The sequence below is a fragment of the Montipora foliosa genome, chromosome 6 (genome assembly GCF_036669935.1).
Source record: "Montipora foliosa isolate CH-2021 chromosome 6, ASM3666993v2, whole genome shotgun sequence".
Lineage (NCBI taxonomy): Eukaryota > Metazoa > Cnidaria > Anthozoa > Scleractinia > Acroporidae > Montipora > Montipora foliosa.
Genome location: NC_090874.1, coordinates 2,175,317 through 2,197,816, shown reverse-complemented (window position 1 = coordinate 2,197,816; position 22,500 = coordinate 2,175,317). Strand labels below are relative to the sequence as shown.

Below are 22,500 nucleotides of genomic sequence, written 5' to 3'. Positions count from 1 at the left end.
GTCTGCCTCCTCTTCAAGGCGAGTCTAAGTGCGAAGTTTTTGTTATGAAAATTAGTTTTCATTCATATGTAAAGTAGAACTAATTACCATCACAAAAACTTCGCACTCAGACTCGCTTTGAAGAGGAGGCGGATATGAACTCGGAAATGGCCTATTCATTTACCATTTTAATCATTTGAATCCTTGTTTCTGTTTGTTGTTGTAAACAGACGAAAACAACAGAGAATGACAACGTTTTTCATTTAGCAACATGCAACGAAAGAAAGGATCGAAAAGGATTGAAATGATTATTAAAATGGTAAATGAATTCAAACTCACGGTCTTTCATTTGTGCGCTCAAACCCGATGCAAAGCTGTGCATGCGCGTGGATTTACCGCTGGACAACAAAACTGTGTGGGCCTCCGGGCCGTCGCGGGCCGCAGGCCGCTGGGCCGTGGCAGGCCGTGGGCCGCGGGCCTGCTTTTAGCAAAACCCTTTTTTTACGCCAAAATTACAACTTCTCAGACCTCCTGTCCCAACAGGTTTTAAGATATCACTTCCAAATTTTCAGTTCTAATAGATGATTGTACTACCCCAAATACCGTGAGGAATTTTTCGTTTGTCTTCAGAGACTGATTTTATGGAACTTTTTCTGCCCAAATTAAGTATGAGATGAGAGTTCGACTTGTTGCGTGATATTTCCTTCAATTCTTGTCATATCAAAAATTCCTTTACACGTTATTGGAGTGCATTCATCTGTGACTAAAATGCAACAAAGTACGGTTATTTTCGCAATAAAGTGAAGGGGCAGGAGCTTCTGCAGCAGACTCAGTTGTTCTGAGTTTGAGACCTCAAAACTAAAAGGCAATATTAAATACCAAAAAACTATAACTTTATTCAAATACTTCAATCTACTAGCTTTAATATGATATAAATTATAGTTTGACCCTATACGAAAAATAGTGGCGCAACAATTTCATTTCTCCGCGTACACCTCATTTTCCTTTACCAAGGAAATTTAATAACATCTTATACAGCTTTGGATAACCCAGATGAAGGCACTAAGCAGGACTGTTGCATTTTTGGGTCTTGAATATTACAACTTTGTAACTAGTATTCATTAAACTTTAAACCAAGTCTGATGTCTCCATGTGTCTCTCAAAATAAAACTTGATTGTTCTGTTCTAGGGACTCTTTATTGTGCTGTGTAAGAATCCTCAGTTACAGCAGCCAATTTTAGACATGTTTAATACCCAGGTGAATTGTCTTTTTTATTTTTAATTTGAGTTTGCTCGAAGTATCAAGGTGGCTCAAACCAGTTTCAACACTTTCAAGAGATTGTACTATTAGAAGGATTGGCTCTACAACACTGTATCACATAACCACAATGTCATATCATATGAGACACCAATATTGCTTAACAATATGCATTCATTATCATGACATAATACTTCACCATAGGAAAAGGAGAGTCATCTAAAAACCCCCTGGCTATATTTTGTCTTTAGTTGCTTCTACCGTATCTCTAAAATGGAGTTGGTGACCTCCCTTTTTCATAGCTGAACGGTGAGATGAAACTCTGCAAAGTTGAAAAAAAAATTCTGTGTATTCTGAGTCACCTTAAAAACTTGAGAAGTTATGGTAGCTCTACATCTGCTCCATAGATTTTTTTTATAACTTTACAAAATTAATAGTTTTACTGTGGCCAGCTAATAATCACTTTTCAGCAAAGAAAAATGGGGGTCACCAAGTTTGTTGTAGAGATGCAAGGCACTAAAGACAATATATGGGGTGTTTTTGGATGGATTTCTTGCTACAATGGTAACCAACTATGTCACAATAACAAGATTCCACTTTTACATTACTGTTTCATTTACTCCTAAATTTTGTTTTTGTCCGTCACAGTTTCTGAAATATGTGGAGCCTGATGAAGAAATAAATCCTCCTATCAAATTGGAGCCATGTCTGGCTGCATCAGGAGATCAAGTTTACCTCACAGAGCCACTGGTAGATATGTTGAAGTAGGCCTTATCCTTTTTCTTAAAAAATTAACTATAATGCAATGTATTATTATTGTTTCTTTTTAGGGTCATCTCCTGTGTTTTCTCCTACACTCTTTGGCAAAATGCATTGAAAACCACACCCAAGAAGAAGAAGGGGAACAAGGTATGTGACATCAAGGTGGCATGATTGGGACTGATCATTTTGCACTGCTGATGAAGTTCAAGCAATTCAAACAAAATAGTTGAATGTTTAAGTTAATACGGTATATGCTCTGAGTTTTGGAAGTTCTTTAACATTATAATGTTACTGTGGTCATTAGATATTTACTTGTAAGGTAGATATAGATTTGTGAATTAAGATTTTTATATATTAAAGGCTTATTGTGGCATTTAACTCAGAGAAATGATAATAGAATCATGAAAATTTTACCACAATCCTGCTCTCCCAGGGTTGTGGTAAAATTTTGCCCTCAATCGATGAATGTATTCTAAAAAGAGGGCAGTGTAGTAACTTGAGGAGTAAAGACATTTTCTCACACACCACTGATACATGTAGGTATATGTATGCAACAACGACCATCGCAGTGATAGTCAGAAATGGCAGAAACACAATACAGTAGCTTGTCTAGGGTCTAGGGTCACCTGACTAATTTCCAGGTTCAAGCAGTATGTGAGGAATGTCCTCAATCAGGCAGTCTACTGAAAATACGAAGCAGATGGTTGGTTTCTCCTTGTAACACATTATGTTCTGAGCTATCTATAAAGTTGCATTTATTTTATTTTGGGTTTCAGATGCAATGGAGCACATTTTGAATGAATTAGAGGATCTCTTTCAGTCACTTGTGCTCAGAATGAACAAGTCTGAAATGGAGGACTTTGAGCTTGTAAGACAATATTGTTTCCAATTCTGAATTCCAAATTGACTAAATTTTTATCACTGTCACTAATTTTAATTTTCACTCATAGGACAAATCTGCTGATTTCTCACTTGCCTCCAGTGTTGGCATCAAAAATAACATTCTGGCCCTTCTCGTCCTTGGATTATATGAGGTGTGTATGAGTGAGGCATGAGTGTTATTCTTGATTCTCTGTTACTTGTAAAATCATGGATCAAGTTTTTATTTAAGTATCTAAACTTGCCTTTGCAAGCACCATAGTGCAGTACAGGTGCAGTTTCCTAGACAATTTGTGTTTAACTTTTTATAACTTGATTGATTTTTTGCCTCTAGGTCTTGCTAGAGTACAGCTTTGCTGAGGGAGAATTGAGGTTAGTTTCCCATTGCGAGTTGCCAGTTCTCAATCATGTTAATGATGAGGAATGGGGATTGTAACGATACTGTAAGTAATATATTCAATATGAGCGTCAGATCTGTATCGCATTTACAACTGATGCAGATCTGACGTGAATATTGTATTAAGTGTTAAAGCATACTAGGCATTTTTGGCGATTCAAGACATTTTAACAGAGAAAATTGAAAGAAACATTTATGTAAACGAAGAGAAATCTGCATCAGATATACAGATATTGATTAATAAAACGTTTCTTTTGTTTTCCCATCTTGAATTATTAATGATTTTTGTAAGTGACCTAAAATTTGGCCGAGCCTTCTAGTTGTTTTTACCACTTAAGAGATCCACTGGGGTTTTAAAAGAAGCTACATATATCTATCCATCTATCCTGCGGTCAAAATGTCCTGAAAATTGCTTCAATGACTGTTCTTTTTTAAAGCTCTTAAGTTTAAGCGAGTCCCCTGAAAAATTCCTGAAGTAAGTAAACTTTACTTAAACATGGAAAATCATCAGTTAAGCTAAAAAAAGTGAAAAAAACGCTTTACAACTGTTTTACATGATTGCCGTGTGGGAATCCGATAGGTCAGATACTTGCTTGTTTGTGTGTTTGAACTACCCAATAGAGTCAGCATTTCTTAAGTATTGAGGCAAATTGTTCCAGAAACAGGCCCCGCTATAACAGAAACTTCGTTTCAAATAATTAGTATTTGGCTTGGGTAGTGTAAGTTTACCTTCTAAGTTTCTCAAGTTATATTCAGCATCTCGTTGACTGAAAAGGCGTTGAAGGTATTCCGGGGCAAGATCGTGAATTGTTTTGTACATAATTAGTGCTTTATGTTTTTTACGTCGAAGAGACAGCTTCTCCCACTTAAGAGTATCGAGAAGGAGGTTGGAGCTCGTATCAAAGGGTAATTTAGTAATTACCCTAGCTGCGCGATTTTCTAATTTTTGCAGCTAATCACTGAAAAAGTTGTGAAGCCCAGTTTTTTACCTAGAACAAGCCATTTTATTGTTGTTTATAGCTGTGAATCTGCTGAGGAAATAGCACAGTTATTTGGCAATTTTCAACAGTTGTCTGAAATACTGAAGGAAAAGACAAATTTACCTGGTACGTGTTTCTCTGTTTGCTTCATGCAATGGCAGTTCACTTTTTTCACAAGAAAACTCCTTTAGAAGTAGTAAGTAACTTCAGCATCACTTATATTGTGGAGCCAAGCTTTTGTCATTAGTATTTTTTGGAAACAACTTGGTGCGAGTCATTGAACCACTTCTTGTAATTCAATTTCTGAGTTTTTTCAATGTTGTTTTTACATATTCAAACTGCTCTTGTCTTTCATACATTGCCTTGAGAAAAATTTCCCCTTGGGCTTCCTTTGAAAATAAAGGCCAGAGAAACATTTTTATCCTGACCCTAGCACATGTGTAACGCAGAGCCCTTCATTAGAATTTGCTTGGATTCCACGACCTGCATGTACAACCGAATAACATTAGGAAGACCCTTGACAGAAATGTACCATGACATCAATACTACACTGCATTTATCCAAGCTAATGGGACTGGCATTAGACTCTACTACACTCTCCTCTCCTGTGTTTCTTCATTTATTGTGACAGCTCCACAAGCAATAAAATAGTTGAATACTTTGATCTACTTTATTCTTTCATTGCAGGAAAGAAAGGGCGCTCGACAACTGGAAAGCAAGGAGCAAAAACGATGCTATCTTTGGAATGCTCTGCCACTATGTTAAGAGCTTTATTTAGGTAATACTCTGTTAATAATAGTATTATTATTATTATTATTATTATTATTATTAATATTAATAATAGACTAAATAATAAATATTATTATATAGCAGTAAATATTGTACTTCTAGATGCTGAGCTTACTAAAGAACATGGGGCGTATTAACGTAACCTATGCTCCTTGAGGGATTATAACTTTTTTTTAATATACTAAGTGCAAAATAGTAGAAATCTAATAACATTAATTGAAACAGGCTCATATGCCTGTTAAAAAGCTAATTTAAAAACGATGTCTTATATTTGCTAGAATGTTATTATTGTTATTATTATTATTATTATTATTATTATTATTATTGTTTTTGTTATTATTATTATTATTATTATTATTATTATTATTATTTTCATTATTATCATTATTATCTCTCATTTGATTTTCTCTGTCTTCTGTTATTTTTAATGTTTGGGAGTCTCTTTAGTGACACAGCTCCAAGCCATCAACAAGGACTTACCCTTCTGAGAGCCTCACAACCTCTGATCAAGTATGCTATAAACACAGCCCTTCAGAAGCTCAAAGAGGTACTGGCCTTTACATACTTACATTTAAAGGACAAGGGAAAAAAGTCTTATCATGTTTGGCACATCTCATTTTTAACGACAGTAGTTTTCACATATGAAACAGCAATCCTGGCCAAAACATTTGGGATTCTTTGTCTTTTTCAAAGAAAATAACTACGTTTCCAGTGATCTCCCCTTTGCTCTGAACAGTGTTGTGTCTCGGAGGTCAAACACTGGCATAAAATGTTTTGCACTTGCTATGGTCTTCCTTCACAAGTTTGTAGTTATGGCTGGGAATTAGACAAACTTTGAATTACATTGTACTTTAGGTTTCAATTTTGAGCCAATCATTTTCCTTGAAAATTTCGTTAAAAGTGCCAGTTTGATGAAATAAATAATATTGGTATGATTATTTATATGGGTTCAAGATATGTGCTGATTTTATTAGGGAAAGGTGGTTGCAGTTTATGGAAAAATTAACTAGAGGAGTTAGAGAAAATCCAAAAAAATGCAGGCTTGAACAGGTCTTGTTGAAACCTGGATATATTTAATTAAGTCTTCTTCACAACTGCTTAAGTGGTTCCATAAAGATCAATGCGCTTTTGCTTAGAAGATAAGGATAAATATTAGAAATATATCTGGTACATATAGATCTTTATATTTTGATGGGCATTTGGTATTGAATAATTCTTAAAGTTAATGATATCTTTTCTAGATCAATGATACTGCTGTGTGTTCTGGACCTGGTGGCTCTAGCAAGGAGAATATTTACAAATATTGCTGTGTTATGGCCAGGTATGTCATTTTTGGGGTTGACTCCCACATCAGGACTTACTTTGCTAACCAGTTTTAACTCCTGTCTTTACCCTTTACTGTATTTCAAAGATGTTTGTCTTTTACAAAGGTTTATTATAATTATGTGTTATAATATATTTGTTAGAATAAATTGTTCTAATTTATGTGTTGGGATTTATTTGCTTAAGCAACTCAAGTGTGCTGGTATTGACCGCACTTCTCTAATTCAATTTTACTTTGCATGTATTCACTCTGTCTTGGAATACGCCTCTCATGCTTTCCATTCTGGTTTGCCAATTCGTTTTTCTGATCATATCAAGAAGGTTCAGATGCGAATTTAAGAATTGTATACCCAGAAGCATCATATAGGAAAGAGCTAGAAGATGCAAATTCGACAACGCTTTTCGATAGGCAGGAAGAGTTATGCATAACTCTTATTCACTCAAATCAAAGAGAGTGATGCTCAGCATAAATTAGGTAGCCTGCCCCCTGTGTGCAAAAATACTTCTCAATACAACTTAAGAAACAAGTGAATGCTTGCTATACCTTCTATTGAAACTAAGGTTTCAAAATTCTTTCATAATACACTTCACAGGAAATTAAATAACTTCTTAAATTCAGAATTTTTAATCTTGCACAATACTGTATGCTATATATTATATTTATGTTACATTATATTTTTTTAACGCAAGTAATTCAGCAAATAGCTGCCAGTTGTGATTTTGATAAACAATTTGATTTGTGTTTATTCAGGGTTTTCTGGAAACTTATCAATGGAGAAAGTTGTTTACAAGAGGATTCTTGGAAGAAAGACAAGGTTTGTTTTATTCTTCCTTCTTCTTTAATTTTTCCGTGGGCATAGATCTGTACTTAAAATATAGGTTCTGCAACCTTGAGAGGGGGTCAGATCAACTCCAGAAAGGATTGCTCCCTTCTTTCACTTCCCTTTATGGAGAGCGCACACTGCAGTGGGTATCTTAAATTGCGGACTGCATCTCATCAATCTGAGTGCAAATCCCAGCTCGTGCACTCCAAAGTTAATTCATCTTTCCATCCATTTTATTTGTGGTGGGTAAAATGAGTACCAGTATCACTGGGGACAAGTTGTGCATGCGACGGGATAGGAGTAGTGCATACCCCTGCTGTAAGCTATGGTAGAAGCTTGAGAAAAAGGAGGCTAAAATGCTGGTTGCCTTCGACTTCGGCAGCCTTCTTGTCTTGTCTTGTCTTCACTTCCCTTACAATTTGACTTTTACATGTACTTTTCTCTATTATTTATCCAGGGCAAGAAAATCAACAGTTTGTGTGTCGAGGGGTTCTGCGCAGTGGTGAATATAATGTGTTGCCAGTTTCCTCAAAAACTGCCACACTTCATGAGTGTGATAGGTGGGTTGCAATTCTGTAAATCCCCCAGCACAGTCCTAAAATTGCCTGATTTTAGAATATAATATTCAAAGAAACTTGCTTGACAGTTTTCATCCAGTCAAGTACTCCCCGTGACAGCTCTGTGGCAAGGAATAGAAGGAGCTTTAAGAAATAGTGTTGTTTGGTCAGTACACACAGAGCCATTTCTAAGCTCATCTAAAATACTTTTTCAAATTGAGTCGTCGTAATGGCGATGCTTTTTTTAACGTGTGAATTCATAAAAACTGTTGCACTTGGACTCGCTCTTTGTAAAAAGAATAGCTGACCTCAATTTGGAAATAAAAACTATTGGTAACTTGTGGTCAGAAATTAATTCCAATCAAGAACCTTCACCATAAAAACACCAATCCTCAGATAAGTATTTCTTGCGACAGACGTTATCATGATCAATTTAATTTGCTCAAAGACATTAAAATTGCACTACTGAAATTATAGTACAGCCTTTTTTATTTTCTAGACAGTACTCCGGAAGGTGAAAGAGATTCAACCGATGCGGCAGCTAACCAAGAAACTATTTCTGGTCAAATAAGGAAATGTCAGGTTAGGTTCGTTCAAACCTCTGAAAGCGAATGATCGGGAAAAGGTGATTCAGTTGATATTTGCGAGGATTTGTTTTGCAGGGTTAGCAAGTAGTTAGAGTTCTACCCTCCTACCAACGAGCCCTATAGTTGACTCTTTGAATTTACTCTGCATCAAATCTGACTTTTTTTGTTGGTTCTGTACTCCTTTGGAAGGCTTTGATGAACATTTTTTTCAGCGCTTAATTGTGAGCATCTTATCTTCACCTGATGAGGATGGTGACATTAGTTTGAAGGACAGCCAATCACTTTTAAATGTCATCTCGCTTTTAGCCCATCACTTGGAGCCGGATGGACAACAGGTAACTCTGCAGGCACTATGTAATTATAATTATATCCGTAGGGCTTTTTTTTTCTAAAAGTATGAGGATTTTTTCATTTATTGCGTTTTAACTTTTGCCTAGTTTATCCAGTTACAGTCCTGGGCTCATAGAATCTGCGTGGATCACAATGTTGGTAAGGTGTAAGTAAATAGAATATGAAAGATAGAAATGATCCTCGCACTTAACTGGACAATTTAAGCAATTAGGGAGCTTAAGCACACGCGTTTTTGAGACGCGGACGGCAAGCGAAAGAGAGCATTTCGCGTGCCAGGACAGTGGTGTCTCCCAGATTTTTATACTAATCATCTCTAATGGGGAAAAGATACTCAGCAATTTAAGTGTGGTTGTGTAAAGACAAGTTAAAAGTGAAAACAGCTCACTTTCGGTTGCCGTCCGCGTCTCAAAAACGCACGTGCTTAAGCTCCCTAATTGTCACTTGTAGACACCTGAAAAATTTAGGTTGCTTCAACGGGATTTGAACCCAGGACCTCTCTGTTGACAGTGCAATCCTCTGAAATTTTCAGGTGGCTATAAGAGACAATTGCTGCTTAAATTGTTGAGATAACTGCGAGGATCACTTCTACCTTGCGTCTGTAAACTGCACTTCAATTATACATTTCATTTCTTTTAATAGGTTATGTTAATTTTTTAGCTACCGTAAAACCAAAGCTTAAGGACGTTTACTACAATAATAAATTGTTATTGTGCATCCCTATGGGTGGTGCTTATCGATACAGGGATTTTTTTGCGCGGCTCAAAACTATGCGGAGAAATCAGAAATTAGCAAGTGCTCTTGGTATCCAAAAAGAAAATTGGGGGTAGCCATGCATTTTTCAGAGATAATTAAGCTTCAATTTGGAAAAGAATGCCATACATTGCTTTGTATTTTAAAGCTTTTTACAAATATTGTTGATTCATTATCTTCGAAAAATGCGTGGTTACCCCCAATTATTATTTTTTTTTTGGATTTCAATAAGACTTGTTAAGATCTGCTTTTTCAACATATTCAGTAAACCGCGAAAAAATACCTTTGAATTCCAACGGTCGACGAAAACGTCACCTCGAAATATAACTTGGCTCTATCGTAAGTCTTTGCGATTATTCAGTCTCGTTCACGTCCTACAATGTGGGCAAAGTATCCTGAAAATAAACTGGTACGAACGGTTTGAGAGTTAAAGTAGAGAATGGAGGATTCTCTGTTGCATGCTTACGTTGTCGTCAAAACCTCAAATTTGGTGATTTCACGTCGTCGTTATACAGAGGACCGCTAACATACTTGCTATTTATGCTCTTTTAACCAATGATATCACTATTTTGTGGCGATGTCGTAGTCGTAGCCGTTGTCGTTTCTTAAATTCCCTGGTACTCAACCTGATTCTAAGACAGGTCCAGGTCGCTCGTGTCACGCACTCTACTCCCCAGTTTGCGTGACACGATCTACCTTGAATCAGGCTAGGTATTACTGACATCTCGTGTGATCCCAATAGGTGGAGAGCAGCAGTCAAATAATCCAGTCAGGACAAATACATGTTTTTATGATGCTACTGAGTTCTCGGGGCCTCCGAAGGCATTAATTAACCGGGAACTTTTATTCACGGCGACAGCAGTTAACTTTCCGCACTTTGTTTACTTCAAATATTCCAATTCAGTTGTAAGCGGCTTATTATTATTATTATGGTCTGAACCATAAGAAATGAATGGAAATGCGCGAGTCGCTAAAATTTAAATAATCCAGACGCGGGAAATCAAAGATTTCGTGAATTCTTGAGTTAACTGGCATAATAAAACATGACTGAATGATCAAAAAGCCAAACCCAGTAGCATACCTTGTTTGTTGTAGATCATTTTGACAAATGTCTTTTCCTAGCAGGAATACTCGGCAAATGCCTTTTGTAACGTCAAGTTGCGGTCGTCGTTTTAATTCGAACACATCATTGTGTTCCGACCAAGAAGGAGTAGGTGTGGTCGAGTGAAACTTTGGTTATATTTTTCTCGTTTACTTGATGAGGGAAGTTTAGACGACTCTCAATAGGGTCTTGTCTTTTATTTTAACATGGCTTGGTAATGCTTGTTGGAATTGTTTGAAATCCTTTTAATCTTCACAGACGACTCTTCGTTTTCCAAGTGTCTGATGTCCTTGCTGTTTTCTCTAACATTCCAATCAAAAAGCAGCGTAAGCTTGGTAGGAAATTTTTTTTATTTTTTTTATTTTTTTAATTTTACATTTTTAATTGAACTGAAATTGCTTTGTTTGCTTGTTTGTGTTATCTTCATTTCATTTAGTCTACCGTAAATTGCTCATAGAATGTGGTGAATATCTATTTGATTCACCGGTATTTACTAATGCGCAGTTAACTCTGAACCTTTCATTTAAAAGCACCGTAGACCTTCCTCATGAATTGTGGCCATTGGGCCAAAATCAACTGAGTGCTTAGCCTTTTTTGCAATATACGATTCATGCACTACCCTCCCGTCCTAGTTGCGCATGAATGTATAAAGCGGTTTAAGTTGGTGAATCAAAGTTTGTCATCTTTTTAGGTTCGCGATGTTGCCCAGGATGTCCACAGCCAGCTCGGAGATGTTGACCCGGTAAATATCACATAATTCATCAATTGTTAAGTTGTCTAAAATTCTTGCAATATTTCTCCAAAAAACTTTGTAAGAGTATGGAATATTTAGTGTTGATCATAATCATCTATTGTACATGGCCCGCAAACTGAAAGCCGCATTAGCTTGATTATTGAAATGAAATTCATCATACATTGTATATACACCATACAATGTATACAATGTACATTGTATATACATCATACAATGTATGATGGATTTCATAAATGCACTATTTCGCTCATTATTTCACTTATCACGGGAACATGTGAACCTAGAAATGATCAGCTCCCAACGTCAGTGGCTTCACAGCTCAGTTGGTTGGAGCGTCGCACCGGTATCACGAGGTCGCTGGTTCAAAGCCCGTTGAAGTCCTGAAAAATTTTAAAGTTTCTCGACGCAATAGTAAATTGCGTTCATAACTGCGAGGCAACACAGTTTCACTTGATTTCAGGTTGATTATTCTTACGAAATGCATTTTCAGGATATCGAAGTTGAAGACAGAACGCACTTCGCGATTATCAACCCGAGGACTGCTGCACCTACGGTTGCTGTAAGTGCCATAAGTTGCTCTTGAAGATGTTTTGCTCCTCTTGATGAAGTTATCCTTGCACATCATTTTTTAAACTCGTTTCACGTGCTTCCTTTAAATTTAAAAAGTTTGTTTGCGTAACCTTAGACCTCCAAAATTATAATACTTTATTTCGAGCATGATACTGTTTATTTTGAATTGCAAGTCTTTGAACAGTTCGCCATTGTCAACTGTAAAATATTGAGAGGGCTAGGTCGAGGATAAAGGGACGCAACTACTCTTTCGATTACAGATGCAGCATTCGCGCACTCGACTGATTTGGCATGTAGCTAGGGAATTTCGGTCTAGCGGACTGTAAATCTCATCTTTTTCATTGTTAATGCGCTGTATTTAGACACTGCAAAATTGATAGAGGACTTATAGTCATTTTCTCTTTTACTCTCTTGGGCCTTCTCGTCAGGGAATGAGTGATCACAGGCCGATGAATTTTAAAAATCAAAGTAAACAGCATTTTACTTATAAATTCAGGCTCCATATTTTGTTTTCCGCGTTTTATGCAAACACTCTTTTAAAATGGGAGAAAAAGAAGACGTGGTCTTCAGTTTGGTCTTGGTTAACCTTGAAACAAAGAGGTTACCCTTTCCCTCTGGAGAGTGAGACAGTCGAGTTTATTCGTCTGTACTCTTCCGGCGTGAATGGGTTAATAGTAATTAATAATTTATTCATTTATAGTGCGCTTTTTAACATGCTAGGTGATCAAAAGCGCATTACAACAATAAATAACCTAAAAACTATTAATACAAATTTTTACAAATATGCAAACACATTTAATATCTAAGAGATATTAAAAGCTAATTTAAAAAGGTAAGTTTTAAGATTAGATTTAAAAGTAGAAATACATTTGATGCTGCGTAGGCTAACAGGAAGAGCGTTCCATAAAGTGGGCGCAGCCACACTGATGGATACGGAGTTTGAGCAACTACGACGGCTGCGGCAACGACAACGCCACAAAGCAAGAATATTATTGGTTAAAAAAGGAAAAATACTCGTGATGCACGTGCGGCACGCATTTCAGTGCTTTTCTTTGCTGTACTCCACAAATCAACAACGTGAAATCACCAAATTTTAGGTTTTACGACAACGTACGCATGCAACAGCTTGTACGAATCCACTTGTATGATAATTCACCCGTATTGTACAGCGTAAACAAGATAGAATAATCTCGAAATACTTACGATAGCGCTAAGTTATATTTTGGACTGACGGTTTCGTTGCCTGGAGGCAGTGTGGCCCAGTGGTTAGGGCGCTTGCCTTGAGATCCGGAGATCCCGGGTTCAAGACCCGCTCTGACCACTCGCTGAATTTGTTCCTGGTTGTCCCTGGTTCAACTTCCCGGCTGCACTTGTAAATAGCCAACTGGTTTGCCTCCGGGCAGTTGGGATTCTTAAAGGGCCACCGACAACCACAAGTCTTTGCGGGCGTGCAAGCTATCGGCGCCATTTTCTGTAATACAGAAACTAGTATTTCTTGAAAAGTCAAATTCCATCGCCCCACATCGTCGTGTTTTGATGCCCAGCAGCTTCAAACTTTGTTAATATTTTCCTTAATGTTTAAATATTGTATTTTTGACGTTATTTGGGTGTTGTGTTCGTGTTAAAAGCGAAATGAAAACTGTGAAGAAAGTTCGTCCGCCGAGGAAGGAAAAGCGCCAAGTTATTTGGCTCACTATTTCAACCTTAAGATTATGGAACGAAAGGAGGAAGGCGTTTGGATTAAAAAACAAATCGAACAGCGAATTCGCAGAAGTTCTTCTTCACGGGATGATGTTGAAAACCACGAGTTCAGAGGATTGCCCGGATGATAACAAAAGGCGCGCAAAGGACACTGGTTGTCGGTGGCCCTTTAACAGTTGTAGTTGTTGTGTTCTGTTGTTTCGTTGATTGTGTTTCATTGGCCCTGAAAAGCCCCTATGGGGAGCGGTCAACTAAGTATGTATTGTATTGTATGGTATTGTATTTTCAGTTGTCTTTGCTTGAACTACGTAATATCTCAAAACAATAACACTAGTGTTGATTAACAGTTATTCCATGAGCCCGCGTTGGATACGAGATGTTAAAGGGGCACTGTCATGAGCTGTGCATGCTCGAGTTTGTTCGCTCTCGCGCTCACGAAAAATTCTAGCCTCCATTATGGATTCCCGCGTGAGTCACGTATATTCGCATTTAATGAATTCTATGTCAAATATAACGCTCAGAATTTAATATTTACCTGTCAGGAAGAACTTTCCGGATCAATAAACGTTTGTAAATGCGAAAGTTCTTGCAGTACAAAGCGAAATTACTGTCGCTGCACGCTTCGTAGCCAGCATCGAATTTATCTTGCAGCCAGGCGTGAAAAATTCTCTTCTTTAGATAAATACGCTTGTACATGTTATTCCACTCCTTCAGGTATTCTTTGCGATCCGTTAAAGCCTTCCTTTTTCTCCCGGAGTTTCTCCTTAGTCCACCATAGCACTCCCCAGTGGACGCCATTTTGAATTTGTCGATTCAACTTGAAAAAGTTAACCTAACACTTTTCAAGTTTTCGCAAGACGCTAGCGCGTGCGCAACTCGTGACAGTGTCCCTTTAAATAGCTATCGAGGCGCGTGGCGCCGAGTTGGCTATTAACAATTTCGTATCCAACAAGGGCGAATGGAATAATTCTTTTATTAAATTCTCAACCTTCGGTTTTGCTTAAGTTCATTTAAGCTTAAGAAACGACCGGAAAGTGATTTTATGCTGAGCGACATTTTCCACATTCATTTCCACATAAGGTCAAACGCAGGTATAATGGCTCGTAACCGAGATCCAGTGAACCAATGAGAAAGCTAGAATTACATTATCCGAAGTTGAGAATTTAATAAACTTCATTGTACTCGTCAATTTCGGAGCACTGTGATTAAATGAATGGTTAGAGTTCAGAAATTCATTGGGATGCGCTTTAATTTTTCTGCAGCTCCTGTTAACAAGTCAGATTGAGAAGATTGTAGATGAGATGGACTGGGCACTAGTGAAAGTAAAAGGTGACATTGCACCAACAGCAGCTTCGCAATCAGCCGGTGAGAATGGCACAAAGTAAAGAAAATTTAACAAGGTTGCATTTTAAAGTAAATTCGGGTTCACCGCAGACAAAACCAGTCTATTTTGCCTTTGAAGCGAGTGTTTCCGCACGATGGAAGAGCCCCGAACATATTTGCCACGCGAAAGTTTCTCTCCCCATCAAACCTCTTCAGAGCAGATTGTACGGGAACGCTTATTACCCTATCTAGAATCAATAAATGGCTGATCCGAATCCTAGGCATTACCACTACCAGGCCAATAACGGTCACACTGCCTTCCATATTGGACATGACGTGGAAATCGCAGATGCCTTCAAGATGGCACCTTTCGTGGTTTGAGGAAAGTGTTTACTTTGGCCCCGCAATCAGATCAGTGACTTGCTGCTAGTTTGGTTGGATTACCTTCCATATCGTCTGAACCAGGATTTAAAAAAACGCTTTTTTTCTTAGAGGGAAAGATTCCTGATTCTCCTGAGAGTCGCCCTCGCGGTGTGTTGGAGCAAGCGATTTGTCATCGCCTTTGCACAGTGGTAGCTGCCCTGAATGAATTGTCCCAGTCTGCCATTCCAGATGGTCCCTGTACGGAAGCCACGCTCAAGGTGATGTCGCTTCCTTTAGCTGTAATGGTTATTGGTTGTTTTCATTATTTATTTGGTTTGTAGTTCTATTTCGTTGTTCATATATTCGGATTCGGTTGCTGCAAAGGAACGCTGTGAACAGAGGATTTGGTTCTAGGGGCCTAGAATGGAAAGGAATGAGGAGGAATGAACAGTTTGAAGAAGAATGAAAAAGACAGTTCCAAACCTTCTTTTAAATGTTTTTTTCTTTTTCAGAGAAGGTCGAATAGGCTAGTTTCGAATTGTGCAGCAACAAAAGAACAGTGTCGAGGTTCAGGGGAATAATTAGCATATTGTATTGTTCAAAACAAAGGAAAATGCAAATTATTCCCCTGAACCTCGACTCTGTTCTTTTGTGGCTGCACAATTCGAAACTAGCCTATTGCGAATTTTTTGTGATGGTCACAACTTTTACTTTCTCCGACCTTCCCCACCCCACCCTAGCTCACCCCACCCTACCCCTTCCAAAAAAGTTGTGATTCTTTGGTATCTACTGTTGAAAGTGAAGTAATCGAAGACAAAATTGAAAAAAGCAGGTTTATTTAACCCTTTTACCCCGTCCTCTTGATCGTCTGGCACTAGAGAAAACTCTTCAAGTGTAATCTTTGAGAGGGAAAGGATTAATTGATGTAATGTGGAACAATTTCATTCCCATTTGAAAAACTGATTCAGCTGACCGAGGGATTTTTTTTTCTTCCAGGTGCTGACAAAAGCTTTTCTTACCTTCGGCGCCCTAGCAAAATATGTAAGTTGAAATGTTCCCAAAGCTTATTTTTCCGCAAACCGATCGATCCATTTAAATGTTTTTTACAAAATCATGCATGCCTATCGTTGGCTAAGTTCTAGGATACTGTTTGTTTTGACCGTGTTGATCTTACACAAAAATGAAGTGTTGAGGCAGTGCGGCCAAGTGATTAGGGCGCTTGCCTTGAGATCCGGGGATCCCGCGTTCAAGACACTGGCCGGCCACTGGTTGAATTTGTCCCTAGTGGTCCCTGGTTCAACTTCTCAGCTGCGCTAGTAAATAGCTAACTAGCTTGCCTCTGGCCAGTTGGGATTCTTAACAGTTGTTGTTTGATGTTATGTTTTGTCGTGATAGTGTTCATTAACCCTGAAAAGCCCCTATATGGAGTGGTCATTTAAGTATGTATGTAAGGCGCGTTACACTGTCCTTACCGCATATATATCAACTGGCAGGTGATCCTCGTTCAAAGCAGGAAATTTTACAAGCCTTATGTTGGACTTAATTCAGTGCCATTTTAACCATTTCGCGTTGCTTCAACTCAAAAATCGCCAAGTCGTTCAATTATTCGATAGTACTCTTAGGTCGTGTTCTATTGGTTGGTTGGTTGGGATTTTTAGTGTTCTATTCGGAAAAACCGTTTTCCGTTGGTTCGGTTGATCAACTTTTTCAACCGGCATCAAAGTAGGTTGAAACGGTTGAAAAAGCATTGGCAGCGACCGCTGTCGCTTACGCGGGCCATTAGGCAGCTTACGAAACGAGGACGACGACGGCTACGAGGACTTTATTTAAAAATACAAGTTCGCGTTATTCATAACACTACGAAACTATTTCATGTCGTTTCGCGTTAAAAATGCGTAGTAACTGTCGAGGAATTAAACTGGTATGACTCGGTTGGAAGCGTAGAGAGAGAACTGAAAATTCATCGTCATGTGCTAACGTCCTCCACAGAACCTTGAATTTGCTTATTTCACGTCGTCATTTAGGAGATGACGGCAAAGAAATGTACTAAAATGTAAAACGCACGTGCAGAGCGTGCAGAGCCATTGTTTTTGCTCACTAAAGCTGTTGTTTTGTGGCGTCGTCGTTGCCGTCGGCGTCGTCGTTTCGTAAGCTCCCTATTTAAAGTCGGCGGCGGGCTCCTGCCCTGTTGCTTTCCTTCAATTTGTCAACGCTGAGAAGTCTGTTAATAACTATTCCCTGGAGTTGTCGCGTTTTAACCGTTTGGAAAAGTGTTCTATTGGGAAACCTCAACCCCTTCATCCTAAAGCGGTTGCGGCTGAAACGGTTGATCCCATTAGAACACTGCCTTAGTTTCCATATGGTTGAAAACAGATCTTTGCAAAGGTAGATTGTTCATTGCTGATAAATACGATGTTTTGGCCAGATCTAAAATCTTGGACAAAACTCTTTGGGAAAATGTGACACCTCCATGAAATGATCATTCCCTAATTTGTCTGTGTGATAAAAGATTTCCCCCTCCCCTATTCCAACATTGGGGGAATGGGGGAGAGGGGGGGGGGGGGGGGAGGACCAATATACTTTGTGAGTGCATGTCAAATTATTTTTAAGCTAGAAATCCAAGCGTTTTGTCTGAGATTGTAGTTTTGGTCGTTTCTTATTGCAGTATCTGACTCTGTACTCTCAGAGAATTGGACACTTACCGGCAAAGTTTGAGAAGTTGGTGAGCAAAGCGAACCATTGTTTGTTTCACGCATTGTCTTAAGCCAGAAAGATAAAAAAAACCCATCATTGACTTTATTTTGGAATTTAGTCGTTAAAACTGTCAATTTTACAAATACAATCCTTTCTTAAACATGAATAACTACAAATGAAATGAGCAGACCTTAGCACCTACTAGAACTTCTTTGCACTTCGCAGGTTAAAATGACAGGAACACATCTCTCGCAGCAGGTGTATGGGCTTCTTACATATATACAGAGTGCTCAAGCTCAGACTCTTCTGGAGCAGTGCTCCATGGCGAAGAATAAAACCAAGGATAAGAAAAAGCTAGTCAAAGGACAAAACCTGCCTGGAAAGGTGAACTTGTTTGGATTTCTACTCTTTTATTGATATGCAACTGGTTATAAGATGTGATGTCTGTTCAGGCCACGTGGCCCATCACACCGAAGTGTATCATAGTTTCCAAAGCATTAAGCGACCTGGGGTATTTCTACTCTTTCCTGGATGTTTGTCCGTCGCAAGTTTACTGCCCAGCAACGAATTGACCCCTTACCCCTTTATGCTCCTCTGAGCCCGGTTGTTCAAAAGCCGATAACGCTAATCCCAGATTAAAAATTAACCAAGCATAGGAGTTTATTTCTCTGCTCCCAAATACTGTTTAACGGTGATATTCGGCAAAACTTTACATGAGAAGAAGTCAATCTTGAAAAACAGAAATAAGCATAAGAAACTTGCACTAAAAAGTTGAAAACATGAAACAAAAGTTTAGGCTAATCCTGGATTAAATGAATCGGCTTCGAACAACCGGGCCTTGGCTGAATAGAGGCCATGTAAAATAGTGTCTTGCCAAAGGAACACCAGGCCACTCAACTAAGAGTCAAGCACAGCAGCTCTTTGGCTGCCGTGCGGTACCATAATTGTGAGATTTAGCATCGCGTTTAGGTGAAATGGCAATCGAGCATGATAATTCTCTTGATCACACTACCGCGAGGTGGTTTAAAACCTGTTGAACCAAGATCGCGGCCGAATTAGCTTGTCGCGACTGGGGCCTCACTCTGAAGCATGAAAAAAAAAATGAAGGGTGAGAATACCCAAGAACTGGAAAAATTCAAAAGGAAGGAATTCATCTGTAAAGAAATCTCTAACTTTCCATTTGGACTGGAAGGGCTTTTGGGAAATGAGATAATATATTGAACTACATGTAGCATTTAAGGTGGCTGAAGCCAGTTTCAACGCTTCCAAGTGACGCTCTTATTAGAAGGATCGGCGCCACACGTTGGTACCAAATGAAACACGAATTATTGCTAAACAAGATACAGTCATTATTGTGACGTAATATGTCACCGTGGCAACGGGCAAGCCTTGTAAAAGCACCCTTTATTTTGCCTTTAGTTGTTTATATCTCAAAAACGAACTCGGTGACCCCCATTTTTTATTTCTGAAAAGCAATCAGAAGGACATGATAAAACGTTCTGCAAAGTTGAAAAAAATTCTGTCAAGTGGATTCAGAGCCACCTTAAGTTTGTGATTTTTTTAAGGTGGCTCTGAATCCACTCGACAGAATTGTTTTAAACTTTGCCGAAAGTTTCATCGTGGCCTTCTAATCACTTTGCAGAAATAATAAAGGGGGTCACCGAGTTCGTTTTGAGATATAAGCAACTAAATCCAAAATATAGGGTGTTTTTGCTGGGCTTTTCCGTTGCCAAGGTAACTTATTACATCACAATAATGATCACATCTTCTTTGAAAATAATCGTTGTTTCATATGGTACCATAACATTGCTGTTACGTGATACAGTGTTGTAGCGTCATTCGATCTAAAGAGAGTGTCTTCTAAGTGTTGAAACCCTTTCGATCCTCCTTAAAGATAGTTGCAAATCAGCATATTCTTAGTTGCTGCACAAAGGAATTGATCAGTGATGTGAAGGATATAAATTGTGGTCATTTATATGCCAAGTTCGCAGAACACAATACGCTTAGCATACCTATCTTTGTGCGTAATAGTGTCAATAAATCTTAATACACTGTTCAGTCATTTATTAGGGACTTTAAGATAGTGGACAACGGTAGGCTGGGACGGTTGGATGCGTATACCGGAGACTTTGGACGAGTACGGTAGAAAGGCGCGAAAATTTTTAACTTAAGATTCGGCCAACACGACCGTAGGACGGTGGAATAAACATGTCTTTTGAAGAGGCGAGAAATTCTCTTGTAATTTCTTTTGCAGAAGGTTCAATTAGCGAGGAGGAATTTCTTCTTTTATACCATGAATACGAATCAGTGAATCCTCTTTATCCTTACTGGGAATTTGAACCATTTTGTTTAGATTCCTTGGATTCTAGCGAGTGTAAATCCGCTAAGGGGAATTGGTTCATAAACAAAAAATGCGGCTACAATTATCTCTTTTACCTTTCTTTTCTGCTTTCCTCCTGTGTCACGGTGGATTGTGGATAACGCTACATCGAGAACAAGCAAATTTTGGTTTGAGCCGCGATGTGGCCGAGTGATGTCTTTGAATGAACTCAGAATTTTCGCTAGCTAGATTTTTTCATTTCAGCGATGGATAAATCAAGACAAACACAACCAAATGCACATTTAACCCATTGGGTGATCAGTTTTCAATGCATAATAAAGGAAAAGACTAAAATAGTGCGAATAATTATGGATGAATTCCTACCGTTTTCACCGTAGATTCCACGACGAGAAACCCGGCGAAAACATACCCTCCTAGAAGCACGACGGTCAAATGTCACGGGGATTTTGCGTGACATGACACTCATCTAACCGTCCCAGTCTACCGTCGTGTACTATCTTAAAGTCCTTATTAAGTGGTAGAAGAAATCCACGTGACAAATGAGTAAGATGAAACCTGAAAAATAATTAGAGGTAGTACCACTGTGATAATTTCTGCTCTCTTAGCATTATTCTGCATAAGGATAGACGTCAGTTATTCAAATATCGAGAGTAACTAACTAGCAAAATCACTTGGAGTACTTCTCCATCTTGCCGCTTTTTATCCTAAGGTGCATTTTGTTTACATTCAGTCGAAGGTCATGAAAGAAGTGAGGTCGATTCCAAATCTGATTTATGCCATTGAACAGTATGAGCGCTACCTCATTCAGCTGTCTAAGAAGTCCAAGGTGAGCCGAGTTTTACCGTTACAAAAGTCAACTGCACCGCAGTTTCGCACGAGCTTTTTTCGTTTATTTCGGTTATATGCTAACGTCACCCACCACGCGAAATGACGCGAGCGTATAAACTAAGGCAGACGCTGAGCACACCTGGACTGACTTCGAAAGTGCCACCTCCAAGGCGCATGGATCGAGTCCAAAGTGTCACGTTTCCAATTAGGGCTATGAGGAAGCGTTAAGGGCCAGCACCCACACACATACTGCCAAATTATCCACTTGTCGCTAATCCAGCAATGAGATTTGAAAACCAAGATTAAATAAGATCGACATAACGTAGCTGAACTCACAATGTGTGCGTAACTAACCGAAACAACAACTGAAACCATCAATGAAATGATATATGAAATGAATCATATATTGAATGTTAAACTTACGTTGTAACTCCTTCGTCTGTTTTGAGCCAAACTCCATTGAAAACCTAACAGATACTAAGTTAATCTCTGCAAAAGTCCAAGACTCTTAAAAATTCGCTCTGACAACGGGCTAACGCTCCAAACGTCACCTTTCGACTTTCTTTACAGTGGAGAATTTACCATATCAACTCAGTTGATAAACCCATTTCTGTTTCACTTCCCCGCCGACGCAGTACCACGGTTTCTTTAGAAACTAAACCCCTTTATCCATCTTATAAATTCCTTAACTCGTGTATCCGCGCGCATGACCAAAAACAAAATGCGCCGCCATGCGTGCTAAACATTTTATGCGAACATCTTTTGTTGTGCCTTCTTTCCTATGACTTCATCCAAGGTACACAGCCCCACCTTTCAGGTGACTTGAATTGTATGTTAAATTATGAAGGCTCCTGGGCAAATATCATTTGCAATGAAATTGAGCTATTGAATGGATGTGAAAGTGCAAGTGCTAATGAAACCGGTGTTGTATCCGTAAGCAGCAAACAGCAAACAACGATTTACATTTATCGGGGTTTGGGTTTAACGTTATCTCTTCGTTAAAAAAGATATATTAGTGGGCTTAAGCAAGCGCTACTGCGACGGTTACGACATCGCCACAAAACAATAGGTTTAATGAACAAAAACTTCATGCCCTGCAAGTGCGTTTTGATTTTGTCCTCGTCCGTTTTTGAGGTTATGTGGAGGACGCGAGCATCTTAATGTAAATTTTCTATTTTCTCTTCAAACATCCACAGCGTTCACATCAAATTTATTCCTGGAATGTTGATTCATTTTCCGTGCCGAACGACTTGAGTATGTAATCGCGAAATTATCGCAATGACGGGAAATGATATTCTTAGAGAACGTTCCCGTAGCAGTCGTCGTCGTCGCTTAAGCTCCTTATTTCTATAGACGTTGACGGTTGACATGTGTTTCTTTAGATCAAC

At 38.7% G+C, this 22,500-nt stretch overlaps 1 protein-coding gene across 1 annotated transcript in view; it reads left to right on the top strand.

Annotated features, from left to right (window-relative positions):
* Positions 1–22,500, top strand: part of LOC138006261 (Fanconi anemia group I protein-like) — a 55,154-nt gene that overhangs the window by 30,807 nt on the left and 1,847 nt on the right. The window contains exons 25-49 of the mRNA XM_068852486.1: positions 1,169–1,237; positions 1,886–1,987; positions 2,068–2,146; positions 2,776–2,867; positions 2,950–3,033; positions 3,213–3,250; positions 4,296–4,381; positions 4,943–5,033; positions 5,492–5,591; positions 6,286–6,365; positions 7,119–7,182; positions 7,649–7,751; positions 8,248–8,330; positions 8,548–8,670; positions 8,773–8,824; positions 10,797–10,873; positions 11,230–11,280; positions 11,783–11,851; positions 14,826–14,928; positions 15,379–15,527; positions 16,246–16,290; positions 17,915–17,971; positions 18,169–18,327; positions 21,015–21,110; positions 22,495–22,500. The exon at positions 22,495–22,500 is cut by the window's right edge and continues 144 nt beyond it. Coding sequence (XP_068708587.1) covers positions 1,169–1,237; positions 1,886–1,987; positions 2,068–2,146; positions 2,776–2,867; positions 2,950–3,033; positions 3,213–3,250; positions 4,296–4,381; positions 4,943–5,033; positions 5,492–5,591; positions 6,286–6,365; positions 7,119–7,182; positions 7,649–7,751; positions 8,248–8,330; positions 8,548–8,670; positions 8,773–8,824; positions 10,797–10,873; positions 11,230–11,280; positions 11,783–11,851; positions 14,826–14,928; positions 15,379–15,527; positions 16,246–16,290; positions 17,915–17,971; positions 18,169–18,327; positions 21,015–21,110; positions 22,495–22,500 — 2,058 coding nt within the window. The remainder of the gene's footprint in view (positions 1–1,168; positions 1,238–1,885; positions 1,988–2,067; positions 2,147–2,775; positions 2,868–2,949; positions 3,034–3,212; positions 3,251–4,295; positions 4,382–4,942; positions 5,034–5,491; positions 5,592–6,285; positions 6,366–7,118; positions 7,183–7,648; positions 7,752–8,247; positions 8,331–8,547; positions 8,671–8,772; positions 8,825–10,796; positions 10,874–11,229; positions 11,281–11,782; positions 11,852–14,825; positions 14,929–15,378; positions 15,528–16,245; positions 16,291–17,914; positions 17,972–18,168; positions 18,328–21,014; positions 21,111–22,494) is intronic.